At 34.7% G+C, this 22,442-nt stretch overlaps 1 protein-coding gene across 7 annotated transcripts in view; it reads right to left on the bottom strand.

Moving 5' to 3' along the window:
• CENPE (centromere protein E) overlaps nucleotides 1–22,442 on the bottom strand; it is an 86,307-nt gene that overhangs the window by 22,866 nt on the left and 40,999 nt on the right. For 3 of the 7 annotated variants that reach the window (XM_023220126.3, XM_023220123.3, XM_023220125.2), the window contains 16 exons: nucleotides 20,700–20,858; nucleotides 18,601–18,891; nucleotides 18,327–18,482; nucleotides 16,831–17,121; nucleotides 15,307–15,585; nucleotides 15,000–15,158; nucleotides 14,529–14,813; nucleotides 13,812–14,099; nucleotides 13,062–13,220; nucleotides 11,597–11,755; nucleotides 10,661–10,951; nucleotides 10,083–10,241; nucleotides 8,164–8,265; nucleotides 5,969–6,187; nucleotides 3,487–3,684; nucleotides 2,474–2,677 (listed from right to left, as the gene is read on the bottom strand). In XM_023220126.3, the coding sequence (XP_023075894.2) occupies nucleotides 2,474–2,677; nucleotides 3,487–3,684; nucleotides 5,969–6,187; nucleotides 8,164–8,265; nucleotides 10,083–10,241; nucleotides 10,661–10,951; nucleotides 11,597–11,755; nucleotides 13,062–13,220; nucleotides 13,812–14,099; nucleotides 14,529–14,813; nucleotides 15,000–15,158; nucleotides 15,307–15,585; nucleotides 16,831–17,121; nucleotides 18,327–18,482; nucleotides 18,601–18,891; nucleotides 20,700–20,858 (3,399 nt within the window). Of the gene's footprint in view, nucleotides 1–2,473; nucleotides 2,678–3,486; nucleotides 3,685–5,968; nucleotides 6,188–8,163; nucleotides 8,266–9,616; nucleotides 9,908–10,082; nucleotides 10,242–10,660; nucleotides 10,952–11,596; nucleotides 11,756–13,061; nucleotides 13,221–13,811; nucleotides 14,100–14,528; nucleotides 14,814–14,999; nucleotides 15,159–15,306; nucleotides 15,586–16,830; nucleotides 17,122–18,326; nucleotides 18,483–18,600; nucleotides 18,892–20,699; nucleotides 20,859–22,442 lie in introns of all 7 variants that reach the window. The other 4 variants (XM_023220129.3, XM_023220124.2, XM_023220128.2 and 1 more) reach the window with 4 other exon arrangements.

Here is a 22,442-nt window from a genome sequence, read left to right on the forward strand (position 1 = left end):
TGGAACTAACATGCAACTATAGCAAAGTTGTAGGATAATAAGTCAATATACAAAAGTTAATAGCTTTCCCGTATACCAGCAATTTACAAGTGTAATTTGAAATTAAAAATACATTATCATTTTACTAGCACCCCCCAAAATAAAATACATAGGCAAATCTAACAAATATATACAAGATCTATATGGAAAAAACTACTACCAAACTCTGATAAAAAAGTAGAAGAATCAAATAAATGGAGAAATATTCCATATTCATGGATAAAAAGACACGATATTGTTAAGATGTCAGTTCTTTCCATCTATAAATTAGAAGTAATCCCAGCAAAACCATAGGAAGTCATTTTGTGAATAGGGACAAACTAATTCCAAAGTTTATATGGAGAGGCAAAGGACACAGAATAACCAATACAATGTTGAAGAACGTCAGAGAACTGACATTACTTGACTCCCAGATTTACTATAAAAATCAGCAGTTTCCAGATTTGCTATCAATGAAAGAACAAATAGATCAATGGAATAGAATAGAGAGCTCAGAAATAGATCCCACGTGGTCAAATGATCACTGACAAAGGAGCAAAGACAATATAATGGTGCTGAATCTGGACATCCACAAGCAAAAAAAAAAAAAAAAAAAAAAAAACCTTAAGCACGTCAAAAAAAAAAACACAAAAAGGAACAAAAAAAAAAAAAAAGATGCGAAATCGGGAAAAACAACAAAAAAAAAAAAAAAAAAAAAAAAAAAAACCTTAAGCACTTCAGAAAAATTAACTCAAGATGGATCATAGGTTTAAATGTAAAACAAAAACTATGGAAGACAGCATAGGAGAAAATCTAGATGATCTTGGGTTTGGTGATATTTTAGATACAAACGCAAAGGCATAATCTATGAAAGAAATAATTGATAAGCTAGACTTTTTTTTTTAACATTAAAAATCTGCACTATGAAATACAATGCCACGAGAATGAGAAGACAAGCCACAGACTGGAAGAATATATTTCCAAGACACATCAGATAAAGGACCAATATTCAAAGTATACAAACAATTCTTAAACCTTAACAATGAGAAAACAAATAACCTGACTAAAATAGGGGCAACAGACCTGAAGAGACATTTCACCAGAAAAGATACAGATGACAAATAACTATAAAAAATGTTCAACATATGTTATTAGAGAATTGGAGATTGAATGAGATACTACTACACACTTACTAGAATGGTCAAAATCCCAAACTGACAACACCAAATGCTGATGAGAATGTGGAGCAACAGTAATTTTATTCGTTGCTGGTGGGAGTGCAAAATGGTACAGCCCCTTTGGAAGACTGTCTGGCAGTTTCTTACAAAACTAAACAAATTTTTACTATATGATCTAGAAATTGCATTCCTTGGTATTTACTCAAGTGAGTTGAAAATGTATGTCCACACAAAAATATATACATGTATGTTTATAGCAGCTGAACTCATCATTGCCAAAACATACAAGCCACCAAAATATCCTTTGGTAGGTGAGTAGATAAACAAACAAGTACATACAGACAATGGAATATTATTCAGCATTAAAAAGAAATAAGCTATGAAGCCATGAAAAGACATGGAGAAAATGTAAATAAATATTACTAAGTGACAGTTGTCAACCTGAAAAGGCTATATATACTGTACAATTCCAACATATGACATTCTGGAAAAGGTGATACTATGGAGACGGTAAAAAGATTAGCAGCTGCCAGGGTTTAGGAAGGTGAAGTGATGAATATAGGTGGAACACGGGATTTTTATGGCAGGATAGTAAAATTACTCTGTATGATACTGTAATGATGGATACATGTCATTTTACACTTGTAACTCATAGAACGTACTATGCCAAGTGTGAACCCTAATGTAAGCTACAGACTTTGGGTAATAATGATGTATCAATGTAGGTTTATTGATTGTGCCAAATGTGTCACTCTGATGTGGGCTGTTGATAGGGGAGATTGTTTGTGGAGATGGGATATAAGGGAACTCTCTGTACTTTCTGCTCAATTTTGCTGTGAACCTAAAACTGCTCTTAAAAAAAAAGTTTATTAAAGCACATGAGGCCCAACTAAAGTAGCTGAGCAGGCTTGTCTATGACTTTACCATAGTTGCTGCCCATAGCCTTGAAACAGACTCATGTCTTATGATCTCTAAGGCTACTTGTGTAAAAGGCTCAGTTCTTTCAGAAGCAGTGAGAAGGAGAAGAAAAAGAGAATAGTAAGAGGATTCAAGATTTCACAAGTGGAAACTAAATATTATACAACAAGATTTCGTTACCTTGATCAGTATGAATTGGTAAGGATACATTAGAGGAAGAACACGTTTTACCAAATCAATTTTTTTAAAGCATATACAAATAAAGAAAATATACATAAGTTGCCCTTTTAAGAATGAGTTAGGACAATTAAAGCAAACAGCAACAAAAAAGAAGTAGTACAGCAAAAAGTAATACTTACAATTATTCTGTTATTAAAGAAGTTATTCATTTGACAAATCCTATCATTTTCTTTCTGGATGCCATTTTTAAGCTTTTCTATATCAAAACGAGTATTTAACCACTCTTCCAAAAACTGTGTCATTTCTTTCCTATTACTTAGTATTTGCTGAAATTCAGTCTTTATGGTAGGGAACTCACTTTCTGAGAAATCTTTGAGAATTTCCTGTGTGAAAAATAAGTGTCAAATTGTTTAAACACTAGGAAAGTTTTGATCCAAATATCATATATATATGTATACACACACACACACACACACACACACCATAAAAAGAGGGCAATACGTACTGGACTCTTGCTTTTCTTCCTTTTTACATCACTTCTTAATATTTTAAAGTAAACTAAGAAATATAATTGTAAGTTAAAACTTTATTCTAGTTATTTGCATAATATAATTTTGGCAGTATATGTGATGTAACAGATTGTACCTATTAGAATAAAAACTTGCAAAAATGACAATTTTGTGACTAATTGTACAATACCTGAAGTGTATCTTAATTTTTATTTTTTGAGATGGTCTCACTATGTTGCCCAGGCTGGTCTTGAATTCTTGGAGACAAGTGATCCTCCTGCCTGAGCCTCTTAAGTGGCTGGAATTATAGGCATGCCACAGGGGCTGGCTTCATGAAGTGTTTCTAAATGTAGCTTTTTAATACATTTAGCAGACCTTACATACATGTTGGGAATTGGATGCCAGCCTCACACAGATGAATAAAAGTAACACATTCCATGTGGAGTTGTTGCAATAAAGAGGTTTCTGACTCCCAGCACAGACGTAAGAAGTTTCCTGTATCTGTGGAGGTCTGAAGGGAGGCTAGTCCATTATTTGCCAGTCTTTATGTCTGGTCAGGTATCACTCTGCAACTTATTTTCAATTTCTGGTAAATGAAAATAGCTCCAAGCACATGAAAAAGTACCTTTCTACTTGGTAAAAAGGCTTACAATCTAATTGAATCAATTTAAAATAAATTATACCTCAATATGTAGATCCATATTCTGGTTCAATTTGAGATCCCTTAACTCTCTGGACGGTACATCACAATCTTGTTGAAGGTGCTGTATTTTAATTAGCAATTCCTTTTGCTTTTCCGCTTCATCAATAAAATCCATTTCAAATTTATTGATGGACTCATGTTGTTCTTCTTTTATTTTTGTAACATAGCTTAACACATACTTGCAGAAAAAATTAAACAAATTGGAAAATGAAAATTTTCTCACATTTACAGGAAGTTTTAATCCTTGAGACTGAGGTAGGATGACATCTCTTATTTACCTATATCCTTTCACAAGTGATGAAAAGAGAAAGAGCTTCTCTCTATCCTCATTTTCTTCCTCTTAGTATCTTAGGAGAATAACTAACTCCCAGACCTATACTTCCTTATTTCTCACTTCTTATTAGATATACTTCTTGGATGTCTTACAAGTACTTCAAATTCAACATGTTTAAAATGTAACATGATCCCTTTTTCTACAAGTCCTCCTTTTTCTATTTCCCCGTTTTTGGCTAATTACATTGGCAATCACCTGGGTTTCCCAGTTAAACTCATGAGACTCATTTTCAACATCCTATCCTGCCAACCCTGATTGGGTAACCCCGACTGGGTAACCAACAAGATGATGTTACATGTCTCAAGATTTCCTTGTTGGCCGGACACGGTGGCTCATGCCTGTAATCCCAGCACTTTGGGAGGCCGAGGCGGGCGAATCACAAGGTCAGGAGATGGAGACCATCCTGGCTAACATGGTGAAGAGACCCCGTCTCTACTAAAAATACAAAAAATTAGCTGGGTATGGTGGTGGGCACCTGTAGTCCCAGCTACTTGGGAGGCTGAGGCAGGAGAATGGCGTGAACTCAGGAGGCGTAGCTTGCAGTGAGCTGAGATCGCACCACTGCACTCCAGCCTGGGCAACACAGCAAGACTCCATCTCAAAAAAAAAAAAAAAAAAAGACTTCCTTGTCAAGCATATTTAGGTATTTGGCTTCAACGAGACAATAATTTGAATGCCATATGTCTCATGGACTTCATGAATAATTCTAGATGTCTGATTACCAGGATTTGTGGAAGAATTACCAGGGCCTGAAGGGCAATCTACCCATATAGGGCAGATAACAGCTTCCTTATTCCTCAACTTTCACCATTCCTTAACCTATTATAATCTGGTCTCTTCCTTAACTACTCAATTGAAACTGTTCTGACAATGATCACTGATGAGCTCTATTATCACCACATTGAGAGAACATCTTCAGTCCATATTCTGACTCTCTGAAGTATTTGCCACTCATAACTTCATCTCTGACATGGTTTTCTCCACTGATTTGGGTAGCAGCACTTTTGCTAGGTTCTCTCCTGTATCTTTGACTTTTCCAACCTTTAACCCATGTGTTGCTCACTTTTCTGCTACTGACTCTTAGACATTTATCTTTTCCACAGTTCTGTTTCTATCCTAAGGCTCTTACTCTTCATTATGCTTTCTGGATGATCTTACAAATGTATTATCTATCACTTGTATACTGATCAGTCTCAAATGTTAGTCCTTATTTTCCTCCTGCCAAACCTCAAATTCACATCTAAATGTCTACTTGGTTTCTCTTCTTGGATGTTCCATCATACGTATTTCAGCCCCCAAACATCTCAAATTAAACAATCTCCTGCCTCATCTACCTTGTTTCTCTTTCTATTTTTGAATCTTAGTTAATGGTACCACTATCCACAAACGTCACTAAGCCCAAATCCAAGAACTCCATCTAAACTTCTTTCCTTTATGTCCACTATCAATTATGTAGACCTGCTATTTTAAGCTGCTAAATATTTCTTTAACCTTGTTTGTCCTCTCTAGCCCTATGAAACCTTCCCTAGTAGTACAGTTACATCTAAAATCTCATCTGGACCACTGTAACTGCCTCTTAGTGCTTTCTGCCACTAGGCTTATCTCCCTCAAACTCATTTCTTCTTTATTCTTTAGCTTAGTACCTAAATGGTAATCAGATCCTGTTACCACCACCACTTAAAATAACTGTCTAATGATTCCCCATCTACAAAAAGGACTCCAAGCTTTGTTATTGAGTCTGGCTTCCACTACAGTTTCATCTTCTGTAACTTTATTTAGTACGTCATATAACTTGCATGCACTTCTATCATTGCACTTAATACCTGTTTGTATGTCTGTCTCACCCCAGACTATGAGATCTTTGAGATGTTAACTCTCATCTGCCTCCTGAGCACCCTGACATAATGTCTAGGCCCACAGGCAGAGTTCAGGTGTTGTTGAATGACCAGGTGATAGGTGTATTGATTATCCTACATATTACTGTGCTCAGACTCACATAATCTTTAATTTGGTAGTAAGAATACTAAATAGCAAATATGCCAGCACCTGAAGCAGGACTTAAATACATTGATGTTTATACTGAAATTTACAGCAATATTTACAAGGATATTACTAAAAAAGATGGTACCTTAAGTTTCTTCATGATTCTGTGGAATTCCATGGAACATCTCTGGTTTGCAGTAAAAAGTTTTTCAATGTGTTTGGTTTGTAAATAGGGAAGTGAGAGGTTTGCTTTAACTCTCATTGAAAGCTCTTTTTGGATTTCAATTTCCTTCTCTAAGTCAAGAGACAATCTATTCAAGCACTCATAATGATCATCCATCTCTGAGTATCTCTTCAAAAGCTCCTAAAGGAAATGAGAATTCACTCAATTTATAACAATTCATTCTAATATAACAATAAGTATTTACAACTCTAGAATTGTAACAAAACTCACACTTTAACATTTTCTGTAGGACAGAAATACAGATCTTTGTATTTAAAAACAAAAGGAAACTCTTGTTGTCATTTTGGATTACAGAAATAATAGATAATTATTATGGCAATTTAAAAAATTTAAGCAAATATAACAAAGAAAGCCAGGACCAACCATTCTTAACATTTTGATGCATTTTCTTTTAGTTTTTTGAATATCCATGATTTGAATCAACATTGACAAAGTCTGATGAGAAATTTGAGTAAATTCAATTAAGTATGTATTGTAGTTCATGGTTGAGTGCTGGTTTATGTTTACAATAGGCAGTCGGAGTTAGCAGATAAAACAAGTGATTAAGAATCAAACTACCTATTTGTCAGCTTGGTATAGATACTTCACACAATCCTACTCTCTGCTTAGAGTCTGTTTTCTATCACTTTATCAGATGTAGAGTTCAGGTTCCAGCTGTGCCACTTCTTGACTGGGGAAGTCACTGAGCCATTTTCACAACAGGAAGACCACAATAATTACCACAAATTTTTCTGGGGTCAAGTAAAATATATGATCTATACCTATATATCTATATAATCTATAAAACAGACACAGTCATTTAGCTTGAAGGAGACAAAATTATATTTATAAAAGTGTTTCTATACCCAAGTTTTGAAATAAGTCAAATACAAGTCTGACTTAGTTTAAAATTGAGATTCTACCAATTTACTAGCTGTGTAACCTTGGGCAACTGCTAAATTTCCTTTCTGAGAAGCAGTTTCCTTGTGTATGAATGGAGCAATAAAGCCTATATCATGAGGTAAAACACCCAGTATGGTACGCGGCATGCAGTAGACATGAAATAAACCTGGGCCCATAGACTCAAGTGACTTGAGGCTATGCAGGTGACACACTGGTCAGAACACAGGTAGAGAAACATGTAAAATTCAAGTTGCTGTAATCATGTAGTGGGTAACATGTTTAGTTCAGGGTGCTAAACAATAAAACAAGGCGTTCTCACAAGAATGAGCCCTTTATTTTTAATAATTTAAGAAAAGCTAGATGTTAATCAATCTGGAGTGTTGGAGAGGGGATTCCTGTTTTTGGTTTTAGGATGAATCAGTTACGGTATATGGCAGCATATTGAACACTGACTTATGTCAGGAATGTGCTAAACGATACAGTCATAAACAAAACAAAAATGTCCTTAGAGATCTTGCATTCCAACAGGTGTGACTGCAAATCCTGTTGGCTTTCCCTTCAATGTATATTCAGAATCTCAAGACTTCTCACTACCTCTATTGCTCCCTCTCTGGGACAGGCCAGGATGATCTCTGCCTGGGTGACTGAAATTAGTCTTTATAATGGTCTTCCTGCTTCCACTCTATTTTCAATATAACAATTAAGAGTCATTCCTTTAAAATATAAGTCAGATTATGTTTCTCTTGCAGTAAAAATTCACCAATGGATCTCCATCTCACTTAATAAAACTCAAAGTCTTTTTTCGTGTCCCACAGCTTGCCTCTTCCCTGATAACTCTCTGAACTCATTTGTTAGCAGCTTGCCCCTTTTCGATGTTCCTTGAACTACCACGGAGTCTTCTGCCTCAGGAACTTTGTACTCGCTGTTCCCTTGCCTATAAGGGTCTTTTCAGACATCTGTACGGCCTGACCCTTTACTTCCTTCAGGTATTTGCTCAAGTATTACTTTTCTGGTGAGGACTTAAATTCACAAGGTCCCATTGTTGTTTGTGTATGTGTGCATTACACATACATACCTATACTAGGTTACAATGTTTAGAAAAATACTGAGCACTATCGATTCATTCCAGAGGTTCCTTCAATTCCACTTTAGGTTTCGGTAAGCCTTTGGAAGGGAACCAATAATGATTTGAAGTTTTAACAGGAGGTACTTACTTTTATTCTAGAGCACTTTTCTCTCAGGCTTTCTGTAAGGCGCTGTTGTCCATCACTTAGTAACCTTTTTTCAGGTTTTACTTGGTGGTTCTGTTGGTCCTGCTTTGGTAAAAAGAAAATAAAATAAACAGGGCTTTTGTCATGACTATATTTACATATAATGTCTAACTGGACACTTAAATTACCCGACATTTTAATAATGGAATTAAGTATTACACTTGTAACTCAAAGCAATGTTAAAATGATTAGAAAATAAATAACAGTACCAGTAAGTTTTATAGGGAGTGACTTCAACTCATTGGGAAAAAAGTAGAAAAACCATATAATTTTTGGAGATAGGATTTGTTTTCACAGCTACAAATTAGGTTTTAGGGCCAGGCATGGTAGCTCACTCCTGTAATCCTAGCACTCTGGGAGGCCGAGGCAGGAGGATCACTTGAGTTCAGGAGCCCAAAACCAGCCTGGGATACATAGTGAGACCCTGTCTCTATAAAAATAAATACATAAATAAATAAATGAACAAATAACCAGGAAAACAAACAAATTAGATTTTAATTTCTGATTCCTACCCTTCCAAATCTCTGCATTATTCACTTGTAGTTTTAACAGGGACACTTACTTTTATCCTAAAGCACCTTATTGCCACCAACCAAATATACTTAAAATCACCTGTACTGTCTATTGTGTTTCAAACCCTAGTCATATATTCTTCCCAGCCCCTTGGAAAAGTTCATATTCTGTGTACATTTTGCATTTCTGATTAAAAAGTATAAAGTGAAACAAAAACATTTTCTCCCACTTATTTATCTTGTTCACTACAGTACCTAGAAGAATATTTGTTGAATCAATTAAATCTCTTTATAAACTTAGTTAAGGCCCATATAAAGAAATGAGAATAAAAAATATTTTTACAGATTTTAATCAACTTATTTGTCTGAACTTTGTTACTTTTAAAAAGAGGATTTAATTAGATATTTTAAGATATATGATTCTGAATATCTATAAATAGTCATACCAGAATAACTTAATTTTTATATTTATCTTGCCTTTTTTTCCTTTTAACTTCACCAATAAGAGCCCAACTCTAGAACTCCAGCATGTATAGGTAGAGAAATGGGACTATTTGCTCTTTTACAAATCTAATCCTTCAAATATTTCTTCATTTAGAATAATGCTATCTCTTGATTTAAAAAAAACTTTAAAATGTTATATTAAGGGAAATAGTCTGCTTTAACACACTTTATAAAAATAAAGAATTAAATGTTATTTTCTGAAAATATTTTTGCTTCTTTTAAAACTGTTTTCTATTGTGTGAAAATTATAGTAACCATTTCCCACTATCCTTTACTGTTCATAGAAATTTCCAGAAAGAGAAATAAAAACATTGTAATTCTTTTCAAAAAAGCTTAATTCTTATTGATAGTTACTACACAGGGTAAGATTCTGAACTCACTCTAGCTATCATTTTCCTTAAGGTTGCTACGAATTGGTCCCTTTCCATTTTGAGAGATTCTTTTATCCTCCTTAGCTCATCTCTTTCTTTAGCTAGAATTCTAATTTCTTCAAGGCTTTCATGAAGTTTCTTAGTCAACTGGAAGTTATCCATTCTCACATTTTGCATAGATAAGTTTTGGGCCTCAAATTGCTTCTTCAACTGTTCCATCTCATTAATTTTTTTATGACTCATATTGACATCTTCTTTCATTCTAAGCAGATGAAGTTCTTTTTTCCGAAGTTCTTGGATCTTGAGATAATTGTAAAACAAGTTAGAATGTAAGCAGTTTCTTCAAGGAAGGAAAATAGTGTCTACTTGTGTTCTATACGCACATGTATATCTACATATCTGTATCTATATCTTTTTAATTCCACGAATAATACGGACAAAGTTACTTCCAAAAGAAGAACAAAACAACACATACCTTTTTCTGTAATTCATCTTTTGATTTATCTAAATCCTTTTGAATGTTTGAAATTCGAGTTGTCTTTTCTAAAATTTTTTCTCTAAGTTTATCAATAGTTTCCTTGTGTTCTTTTGATAGCATATGAGCAGTTTTTAGTTCCTGTTGTATTTCCAGATCCTTTATTGTTAGAAGAAATCAAGAAATGTAATGACATAAAAGCACATTACCTTTACTTAATAATTAATAAGTTTAAACAAAATCTTAAAAACTATATACTCATAGTTAAAAACAAGCATTATACAACCTTCCAAATTAGAACAGTAAAGTAAAATTTCCTGCTGGTAGCCTCCTCCATAGCCTTCTCCTTTCACACCACTTGGACATCTTTCTAAATCAGTATCACATAAAGAGTACACCATTCTTATGCTTAGTTTTCCATTCTTATGCTTAGTTATCCATTATACAGATAGTCCCTTATTGGTGGACAGTTAGATTACTTCTAGGTTTTGGTCACCACACACAATGCTGCAGTGAAGACTGTATTTTTGCCCAAATATGTGAATATAATGGTAGGGTAAAGAGAGAACACAACTCACTCTAGCTTTGGTTTCTTGTAGGCTTTCCATGAGTTGGTCTCTCTCCAGTTTGAGTGTTTCCTCTACTCTTCTTAGATTATCTCTTTCTTTCATTACAGATTTCATTTCTTCAAGGTTTTCATGAAGTTTCTGAGCCAAATTTAAGTTCTCCGTTTCTATTTTACTCAGAGTTAAGCTTTGGTCTTTTATTTGTTTCTTTAGTTGCTCCATTTCGGACACTTTTTTCTGTGTCTCATTGACATCTTTTTTTAACTTAAAAAGTTGATGTTCATTTGCCTTAAGTTCTTGAATCTTAAGATAATCATAAAATAATATGTTAGGTGGCTTTTTAGGGACAGATAAATAATAGTTTCTAAATTGATTAAGACAACTGTCTACCCCTGTTACTCTCACTGATATCTTGCACAATTCCACATAGAATTTTACTTTCTTTTGAGGTATAACATATATAAAGCATGCTAATCTTCAATGTATAACTTAATTTATTCTTGACACAGGAATAAATCTATGAAACTACAACCCAGAGTAAAACAGAGAATATTTCCAGCACTTCATAAAGTTTCTGCGTGTCCCTTCCTAGAGACAGCCACTATTCTGACCTTTATCATCCTGGTTCAGTTTTGCCTGCTTTTGAACTTATATATCAAAATGTATGTATCCATTTTCCTGCTGATGAACATTTGAGTTTTCAGTTTTTTGCTAGTTTGAATAAGGCTGCTATAAACATTCTTGTGTCTTTTTATAGAAGTATGTATGTACTCTTTTCTCTGAGGTACATACCCAACAAGTGGAAATGTGGGCCTCAGGCAGGCTACGTCCAGCATTAGTAAATACTGCCAATGTGTCTTCCAATGTGGTTGAACCATTTTATATCCCCAACAATTTTAGGCACAGATACATCAGATATCCAATCAAACAATCCCCCCACAAAAATACCTTTTCTTGTAATTTAGCATTTGAATTTTCTAAATCTTTTTGTATATTTGATATTTTATCTGTCTTCTCAGAAACAATTCCTCTGAGTTTGTCAATAGTTTCCTGGTGCTCTTTCAGATGCATGTGAGCAATTCTTAGTTCCTCTTGTTTTTTCAGATCCTTTATCATTAGAAAAATTTTACAAACAGTGACATATCTTAATATTAGTTTTCTAAAAATAAAGTGATATATTTTCTTAGTAAAAATAATAACAGTGTTACTCTATATCTTTGCTATTGTTTTTAAGTTACAGGTTTTCTCTTCCGCGTCCTCATGTCTTTACACTCTACTTCTGCTTTTCAGAGGCAAACACATTACACATATATTACTTTTTTTAAGTGTTGCATAGTATTTTGACATACTGTTTATATTTACTGTTTCCTTCCGAGGAACATTTAAGATTGTTTCACATTTTTAATTTTAAAATCACTATAATAAATAACCTGTGGTATATGTATATGTTGTGTTTTTATATACACACACACAGTCCTTTAACAGTACATATGTAGGCTAAAGTCCATAAAGAAAATGCTAATTGCAGACTTGAACATTTTCAAGAGCAGTACCAAATTAAAAGGCTGTATCATTTCATTCTTGCCAACAGTCATACTTGGTTCAAAGAAGGGCTCATTGCTGTAAGAAGACAATACATTGAATTGCTAGAGAGAGGAATGAGCTTATTTTAGCTTCTATTTCCCTAAGACCTTCCCTAACTTGGTATCACTCAATTTTAAAGGTTTCCTCTACTCTTCTTAGGCCATCGTTTTCCTTAGTAACACATCTTACATCCTTAAGGTTTTCATGAAGCTTCTGAGTCAATCTTAATTTCTCCATTTCTACACTTTCCAGAGTTACATTCCAGGCCTCTAGTTGCTTCTTTAACTGACCCGTTTGATACATAATTTCCCTAAGATCATTTTTTACTTTAAGAAGTTGAGGCCGGGCTTGGTGGCTCATGCCTGTATTCCCAGCACTTTGGGAGGCCGAAGCGGGTGGATCATGAGGTCAGGAGATCGAGACCATCCTGGCCAACACAGTGAAATCCTGTCTCTACTAAATTTACAAAAATTAGCTGGGTTTGATGACATGCATCTGTAATCCTAGCTAATTGGGAGGCTGAGGCAGGAGAATCGCTTGAACCCGAGATCATGCTCCTGCACTCCAGGTGACACAGAGAGACTGTCTCAAAAAACAAACAAAAAAAATGTTCTTTCTTCTGAAGTTCTTGGATCTTGAGATAATCACACAATAAGTCAGGATATCAGTAGACACAAAAAGATCAATGACAGTTTCTAAATTGAGTAGCCCAAGTAAGTCTTCACTTGCCTTCAATTTTAGGGTACTTCATATCTTGTTTCATTACACAAAAAGATTTGATTCAAACTCTCAGTAACTGAGAGTTTAAAAAAAATATTAAAAAAAATACCTGTGCTTTTAAGGCAGCATTTGAGTTTTCTAAGTCCTTTTGCATATTTGATATTTCATTTGTTTTCTCTGAAACAATCCCTCTGAGTTCATCAATAGTTTCTTGGTGCTCCTTCAGATGCATGTGAACAATTTTTAGCTCCTCTTGTTTTTCTAGGTCCTTTATTAATAGAAAAATAAAAATAATACATCGAGAGTAATACCATTCACATGGTATAGAAAGGTATAGGGCAGGAGGTAAAAAATCTTCCACCCTCTTCTGAGGCCTCCTAGTTCTCACCCTCTAAGCTACTTTTAGATGTCAATACATTCTAGATACATTACTCCTGAACTTACCCTGTTCCCTAACAGGACACTTCACACTTCAAATCAGCACTACGGCTCTACCACATTTTTTATTTGTGGCATAGTATTCCATGATGTGAATGTGCTACACTTATTTAACCAGTCCCCTACCAATGGATGGTTAGAATTTTCCCTGTTTTTGTGCTATTTCATTAATACAACTTGTTGCAAAGAATATCCTACAAATATCTTTATACAGTTGTGCAAATGTGTGGGGGATTGTTACAATTTGACTTGTGGATCAACGAATAAACCTTTTGAAAAAATTGGAAAGTATTACCAAATATACCACCACCAACTTTCCTCAATATTGGACCAATTTTATACTCCCACCAACCCTGTGGCAGATTTTTCTCTTAGGACACAATGCCATAGTTACTAGAGGTATAGAGAGATGGTAACTCACTCTAGTTATAGTTTCTCTAAGGTTTTCCTTGAGCTGGTCTCTCTCTACTTTGAGCGTCTCCTCCACACTTCTAAGGTCATCTCTTTCTTTTGTTACAGATCTCATTTCTTCAAGGTTTTCATGTAGTATCCTAGTCAACCTTATATTCTCCATTTCTATGTTTTCCAGGTTTAACTTCTGGGTCTCAAATTGCTCCTTCAAGTGTTCTATTTCACACATTTTTTCCTGAGTCTCATTGACAGCTGTCATCTTAAGAAACTGATATTCTTTTTCTTGAGATTCTTGCATCTGAGAAAATTATAAAGTAAGTTACAACATAGGCAGAATTTTTTTAGAAAAGGAAGAATTGTTCCTAAAATAAGGCAATCATTTTTACATTGTAATCTAAAGTATATACTGCTTTCTTTCATAAGGGAGATGAGTAACAATAACTAGATGTCATTTTCCAATTTAACAAAACAAGTCCCACTTCTTCCTATAATTCACCATCAGAATTTCCTAAATCCCAATGAATATTTGCTACTTGAGCTGTCTTCTCTGAAATATTCTGTCTACTAACAGTTTATTGGTACTAAGTTGAATATAAGCAGTTTTTGATTCCTCTTGTATTTCCAGGCCCTTTATGAGTAGAGGAAAATCAATAAAACATCACAAGAACACCATCATTATCACCTTAACACTATTTCTGTATCCAAAAAGAGTAAGATGGAAACTTACTTTAGCTATAATTTCTTTAGTGTTTTCTTGCAGTTGGTCTCTCTCTATCTGAAGGGCCTCCTGTACTCTTTTCATTTCTTCTTTTTCCTTAATCATAATTTGTATTTCTTCTTGACTTTCTTGAAGTCTGCTAGTCAACTTGAGCATCTTACTTTCTATACTTTGTAGTGCTGGATCCTTGGCTTTGAGATGTTCCTTGAATTGTTTTAGTTCATTCACTTTTTCCTGAGTCTCACTAATTCGTTTTATATTAAGTTGTTTTTCTTTCTTATAAATCTCCTGGATCTTAAACATAATTATAAAATAAGTTAATAGTAAAAAAAAAAAAAAAAAAAATGTAAACACACATACACAGGGGGAAAAGGTTGTCTTCCAAAACAATTAAGTATGCTAAACAGCCGTCTTCATAATCCAGTTAGCTACTCCACCCCCACCCATTTTCCTCCCACTGTTTCTTCATCCCCAATTTACCTTGTCCTGTAATTTCTCATTGATTGCTTCTAATTCTTTTTGAATGGTTGATATTTCAGTTTCCTTCTCTGAAATATTCACTCTTAACTCATCAATAGTTTCCTTTTGTTCTTTCAGGCAACAATGAACAACTTTAAGTTCCTCTTCAGTTTCCAGGTGCTTTATTATTAGAGGAAATTCCAATAAATTTACAGAAACATTATAACTATGACGCTGTAATTAACTCCCTTTTCCAAATATTTAGGGTTTATAAAAATATTTGGTTACAAAATATTTTTTAAAAACATGGTGAAAAGATGAAACCTACTTTAGCTGCAATTTCTTTTATATTTTCTTTGAGCTGGTCACTTTCAGACTGAAGAACTTCTTGCAGCCTCTGTAGGTCATCTTTCTCCTTAGCTACAGATTTCATTTCATCATGACTTTCTTGAAGTCTTTTGGACAATCTGAGCATTTCTATTTCTATCCTTAGCAGTGCTGAATCTTTGGGTTTGAATTGCTCCATCTCACTCACAATTTTAGTAGTCTCATTGTCTTTTTCTTTCATATTTAAGGACTGTTCTTGTTTGCTTTGAGACTCTTGGATCTTAAGAGAATCATAAAACAGTATAGTTGATATCCAGAGATACTGTGTTTTAGGGGAAAATAAATCAGGATGCTTTCTAAAACAATTAAGGCAGGATTCAATGCCTCATTTACAGAGCAATCTCTCCATTCTCCCACTCTTCCATTACTCAGACATTTAACGCCTTTTAAAAATTGAGGTCTCACTGTGTTGTCAGCATCTTATTTGAAGCTGGAGATAAAATGATGCGACTTACAGGATCTCTCTCTTTTTGACACTTATACTTTAAGGACAAAGATAGATATGATGTCGAATCTTACCAAACAGAGATGCTGGCTTCTCCTAGGGCCCAAGTGTCAAATATAATCTATTGTGAATGATTAGAAAGGGCTTCCTAGGGGAGAGAAAGCTTTAACTGAGATCTGAAGGATGAGAGCATTAGTTAGGCTAAAAGGAGTATGGAAGTACTGCAGGTAGAGAGACCTGAGAATCTGAAAGCCATGAGCTGAGGAAGAGCAATACATGAGTGTGGTTGGAGAACAAAGAATAGGAAGAAGAGTAAATTGAAATAAGACTGGTAAGATCTGCACCTTGGGCCTCATAGGCCACATAGAGAATCCTGGTCTTTATTTAAAAAGTAGCAATAAGATATTAAAATAATGTAAGAAAGGATCATTTAGGCCCAGTGTAGAAACTGGATTAGAGAAGTGTAAGAATGAGTATGGGAAGACAAGTTAGGAGGCTACTGCAGATACCCAGGGAAAGAAATGATGTTGAGTTGGATTAGGGTGGTGGCAGTGTGGAGAGAAAAGCAGGATGATTTTTAAAACACACACTAAAATCAACAAGATTTGGAAACTGGATTATAAAATAAGCAGAGAGGAGGGGATATTAATAGGGATAGTTCCCAGATTTCTGACTAAAACAATGAGAAAAGACAGTAGTGCCTTATGAAACATTAAAGGAACAGGTTTAAAGAAGAAAATAAAACAATCTCATATTTGGTTTCACCCTTTCTTGTAATTTAGAATTATTTTTTCTAAATTTTTTTTTTTAATATTTAAGAAAACAGTTCTTTTCTCTGAAACATCTCTGTTTCAATAGGTTCTTGGTATTTATAAGCAATTTTTAATTGTTCTGTTCTAGTCATTTCATGATTAAGAGACATTAAAAAACTGGTAACACAATTATAAAACATTATAACACAAAACAAACCTTGATTCTTATAAGACACTTATTAAAATGAGAGGAAAATATGAAACTTACTTTAGCTAAAGTTTCTCTAATGTGTTCTTTCAGCTGGTCATGTTTAACTTCAAGGGCTTCTTTTATCATTTTAAGGTCGTCTCTTTCCTTGGTTAGAGATTGTATCTCTTTCTGACTTTCTTGAAATTTTTCATTCAACTTGAGCCTTTCCATTTCTATGCTTGCCAGTGTTGTTGAGTCCTTGATTGTGGACTGTTCTTTTAATAACTCCAGTTCATTCACTGTTTCCTGAGTCTCACTGACTTCTTTCACATTAGGAAGTAACTCCCGTTCCTCATTAAGCACTGGGATCTTAGGACATTCATAAAATACTAAGGTTACTATCTGCAGATTATTATCATATATATATATATATATTTTTTTTTGAGATGGCGTCTCACTCTGTTGCCCAGGTCTGAGTGCAGTGGCACGATCTCAGCTCACTGCAACCTCCGCCTCCTGGGTTCAAGAAATTCTCCTGTCTCCGTCTCCTGAGTAGCTGAGATTACAGGTGTGTGCTACCATGCCTGGCTAATTTTTGCATTTTTAGTAGAGACGGGTTTTCACCACGTTGGCCAGGCTGGTCTCAAACTCCTGACTTCAGGTGATCTGCCTGTCTTGGCCTCCCAAAGTGCTGGGATTACAGGTGTGAGCCACCGCATCCGGCTGGCTATTATAAACGTTTAAAAGGAAAAGATCAGGAAACTTTTCAAGGCAAGGAAAGTCATTTTGAACCCTAAGGTCTACCTTGGATCACAAACTCCTCATTATTCATTTTCCCTGAATTCCTGCTAAAGCTATTCATGACTTTTCTGGTAGTCATATTCTGTCATAATTTTCCTTCTTTCTAGCTCAGACCCAAAGTGAACCAATCCTTATACTTTAGTAGCAGTCTGTTGCATAATTCTTATTTCTCCACTAGTTTCCAAATGCTATAAGAGAAAAACCATAGTTGAGCAAACTATATCCCAATAAGTGTATGATTTCCATTTTCGGATGGGCTCCAATGCTATGTCTTAATTTTTCTATGTGTATAGATTGATTTCTCTTTCCATGATAAATTAGTGGTACCATGTAATTTTGCATATTTCTGCATTTACCATATTGGAATTAAGGGATTTTTTTCTAGCTTATAATGGGGGAAAAGAACAATGTCTTATTTATATCCACAGCCTCAATGTCTGGCATGGAGTAGACTTTTCATATAGGTTGGTCCAGTTATCCCAATGTTTCACTTTCTCCATAGCATTTACCACTATTTGATGTTTTCTTGTTCATTTGAGTGCTTATTTATCAGCTTTCTTTCACTACAAATGGATCAGAGGGATTTTAGGGGTTTTGTCCACCTTGTTCTCATTGTATTTCTGTAACCCAGGAGTATGCCTGCCACATCAGACACCCAGCAAATACCCAGGCAATTAACAAACCACATCCTAGCCACTTCTTATTGCTTATTTTTCCCTCAAAGCAGAAAGGAAGGAAGAAATGACAAAGGATGAAAGGAATAAAAGACATACCTCTTCTTGTAATTTGGTACAGGATTTTTCTAAGTCCTGAATATTTATTATTTGAGATGTCTTCTCAGATACACTTCTTCTTAGTTCATCAATAGTTTCTTGGTGTTCTTTTAGGTGAATGTGAGCAATTTTTAGTTCTTCTTTTGTTTGTAGGCCCTTGCCAAGTGAAATTTAAAGAATATTGTAACATTATTCCAACATTGCTCTCCTCTTTCCAAGTGGCTCAGATTTTAAAAGAAACAATTAATAGATGAAGGAAAAGGGTATAACTTACTGTAGCTTCAATTTCTCTTATATATCCTCTAAGTTGGTCTCTCTCTGTTTCAAATGACTCCTGTAATTCCTTTAGAACTTTTCTTTCTTTGGTTATAGATTTCATTTCCTCATAATTTTCATTAAGTTTCTGAACCAACTCAAGTCTCTCTGTTTCACTATGTTCCAATGTCAATTCTTTGTTCTTTAATTCATTCTTTAAATTCTCCATTTCATTAATCTTTTTCTGCATCTCACTCATCTCTTCTTGTACATTAAGAAGTTGTTGCTGTTTTTCTTGGAGTTGCTGGCTCTTAAAATGCACAATTTTTATAATGACCATTTTATCTATATTCTCAAAATTCTTACATAAAATCATTAACAGCCCTGCCTCCTATCACCATATAAATAGACAAGTAGCATTAAAAGTAAACAAAACTCACAGGCAATAAATGTCTGTAGTGGATTGAATATTGTCCCACCCAAAATTCATGTCTCCTAGGAACCTCAGAATGTGAACTTATTTGGAAACAGAGTCTTTGCAAATGCAATTGGATTAGGATTGAGATATGATCCTACTGGTGTAGGTCTTCATTCCAAAGAGTGTATTTATAAGAGACATAAAAGCACATAGAGAGGCACAGAGAAGGAGGTCATGTGAAACAGTTACAAGCCAAGGAATGCGAAGGGTAGCTGGGAGACACTGGAAGCTAGGAAGAAGCAAGGAATGATTCTTCCTTAGAGCCTTCAGAGGGAATATGGTATTGGTGACACTTCAGATTTGGACTTCTAGGACTCAGAACTGTGACAGAATATGTCTGTATTGTAAGCCATCAAGTTTACAGCAATTTGCTATGGCAGCCCTAGGAAACTGATATAGGCTGATTAAGCAGATAAAATAAACTGATTAAAGAGATAAGGGGAAGATGAGATAAAGTAAAAAAGCAAAGACACTAATTAAATATACAAATACAGCTACCAAATAATTGTAATTCCTCATCCTCTTAAAAACTTTTGGAGAATTTATTTTCACTTCCAATGAGATGCTTATGGGTGGCTCCCCAAAATACTGAGACATTAACCTTCACAGGCTGATTTTACCTTTTTTATAGGAGTATGACATAGACATAGGTTTTAGTAAATTTAGTTAGCTGAGATAGTGAAAGGGATCAGAATTAAAAGAAAACACACACTAAGAAAAAAACAGGCTGGGCATGATGGTTCACACCTGTAATCCTAGCACTTTGGGAGGCTGAGGCAGGAGGACTGCTTGAGCCTAGGAGTTCGAGACCAGCCTGGGCAACATAGTGAGACCTCGTTTCTACCAAAAATACAAAAATTAGCTGGGTGTTGTGGCACAGCTAATTTAGTCCCAGCTACTTGGGAGGCTGAAGTAGGAGGACTGCCTGAACCCAGGGGGGTTGAGGCTACAGTGAGCTGTGATCATGCCACTGCACTCCAGCCTGGCTGACAGAGTGAGACCCTGTTTCAAAAAAAAAAAGGAAAGAAAAAGGAAAAAATATTCCACAGAATAATAATAGAACCACAGTATATTATCTATTATGCAAGTGGCACTGCCCTTACCTTGTATAGAAAGATTTCTATGGGTGCATTTTAGAATCTCTTGGGAACTACAGCTGTTACAGGGGTCTTAGCTCTCACACAAATATCCCAATAACACCTAACTTCTATATAAGAAATGATTTGGGAAACTGCAAACATCTAAGAGATGGTAACAGTGATAAATCTTACATTTCAGAGAATGGCTAATGAGCTCTGCAAGGAAAGAATCTTTGTTTTGTTGACTAATATATCTCAAGTGCCCAGAACAGTGCCTGGCCCATGACAGTGCTCAGTAAATATTTGATGAATGAATACATCATATGATTTGTTTAAATGATACAAAGCACTCTCTCACCTAAAGACTGTAGAATAATATAATCCTCACAAGGTATGTTAGTTTAGATCTCAGTGTAAGTTGAAACTGTCCAAATGCTAGCACTGAAATATGTTCATTTGGGAGGTATGTGGTATTTCTGGATTTAGGTCTACAGAAATAAAAATTAGCAAAAAAAAGTTTAGTTAGGAAAAATGGCCAGGGAAATAATTTAAAAAATTCACCTTTTCCTTTAGTTTTTCTTCAACTTCTGCCAGTCTGTCACAGGTCCTAGAAAGCTCTTCTTCTTTCTTTATGGTATGGTTCTTTTCTTGTGCAACTATCTCTTGTTGCTTTTTAAGTTCATCTCCAAGAATTCTTAATTCTTCCTGGTTTTCAATGGTCTAGAACGAAAAAAAAGTTGAGATTAAAGTAAATATTAGCTAACATTTATGAAATCAGGTAAAACATCAGCATTTCCCTTGGTCTGCAAATGAAGAAATCAGGGAAAACTATATAGGAAAAGACAAATTTCAAAAAAGAGAAGTCTTTAATTTAATAGTATAAGATGCCAAGAATCTGCTTTTTATACTGTTTCTTTACTGCTCAATTTACATTCCTACCATGAGAATTAGAATTGGATTTAACATTTTATCATGAGAACTTAGCTCATTTCTGCCTTTAAGCCAAAAGAGACTTTTTCTGAGCTATCACTGAGTAATAATAAGACTATAGCTATGGTTTTTTCAAACACTGGGATGGCTTCAGTTTCAGCACTGATCACTGCCAGCAAGCTCAAAATGGTAGCCACCCTCTGCTAGTATGACTTGGGCTGATCCTAGTTATTAGGCTCACACAGTGATATTCTCAGGTATCAAGACCACAAAAACATAACAAGCCAGAGACTGAGAAGAAAATACCATTGTTTGTTAGCATGTTTATTTACATTCTGCTCTTTTGACAAAGCAGACATCCCCAAAACTTACAAAATGAAAACAATACAAATGGTCACATTCTACTATGATTCACAGTGAACTTCTCCAAGTATTTATTTCAACCAATACACATTATATCACCCCTAAACACAGAAAAACTAAAGTGTGAAAATATTGGCAGACATCAACAACAAACAATTAAAAATGAAATTTAAAAATTATGACAGCAAAAAATAAAAGAGAAACATTTAGGAACAAATTGAATAAAACATTTAAAAACCTATACACTGAAAATCTACAACACACCTCTTTGAGAACAGATAAATTACAGGGGAAGATATACAATGGTCTATAAACACAAGAAAAAATGTTCAACACCTTTAGTCATCAGGGAAAGGCAAATTAAAATAACAATCTACACACCCATTAGAATTGCTAAAATTAAAAGCACCAATAAATATGAAGTGTTGATGAAGAAGGATGTTTGAGCCACCAGAATTCTCTTAATTTGCTAATGGGAATGTAAAATGATATAATTACTTTGGAAATCAGTCTAGCAAATTCTCATCAGGTTAAACATATTCTTCCCTATGACACAGCAATTCCATTTAGATATTTACCTTATATAAATAAAGATATGTAAATAAAGAGTTGTACAAGAATGTTTATAGCAGTTTTATTCAAAATAGCCAAATACTGAACATAACCCAAATTTCCATCAATAGGAAAAAGAATAAAAAAATTATGGTGTATTAACGCAATGAACTATTCCTTGGCAGTAAAAGGGAGTGTAGAAAGTCAAACATAACAGACGACACACTATATGATTCTATTTGTATAAAGCTTTAGCAGAGACAAATGATTTAAGGTGAACATATCATGACTGATAATCTGGCGGGGAGGAGGTGATGAGTGTCTGTGACAGGGGTGTGAGGAAACTTTCTGGGGGTGACGGAACGTCTTCTATCTTGACTGGGATGAAGAGAAAATGGGTAGAGACATTTGTTAAAAGTCGTCAGACCATACACTTCCATCAGATACATTTATTCCATA

Source organism: Piliocolobus tephrosceles, chromosome 3 (assembly GCF_002776525.5).
Source record: "Piliocolobus tephrosceles isolate RC106 chromosome 3, ASM277652v3, whole genome shotgun sequence".
In the NCBI taxonomy this organism is placed as follows: Eukaryota; Metazoa; Chordata; class Mammalia; order Primates; family Cercopithecidae; genus Piliocolobus; species Piliocolobus tephrosceles.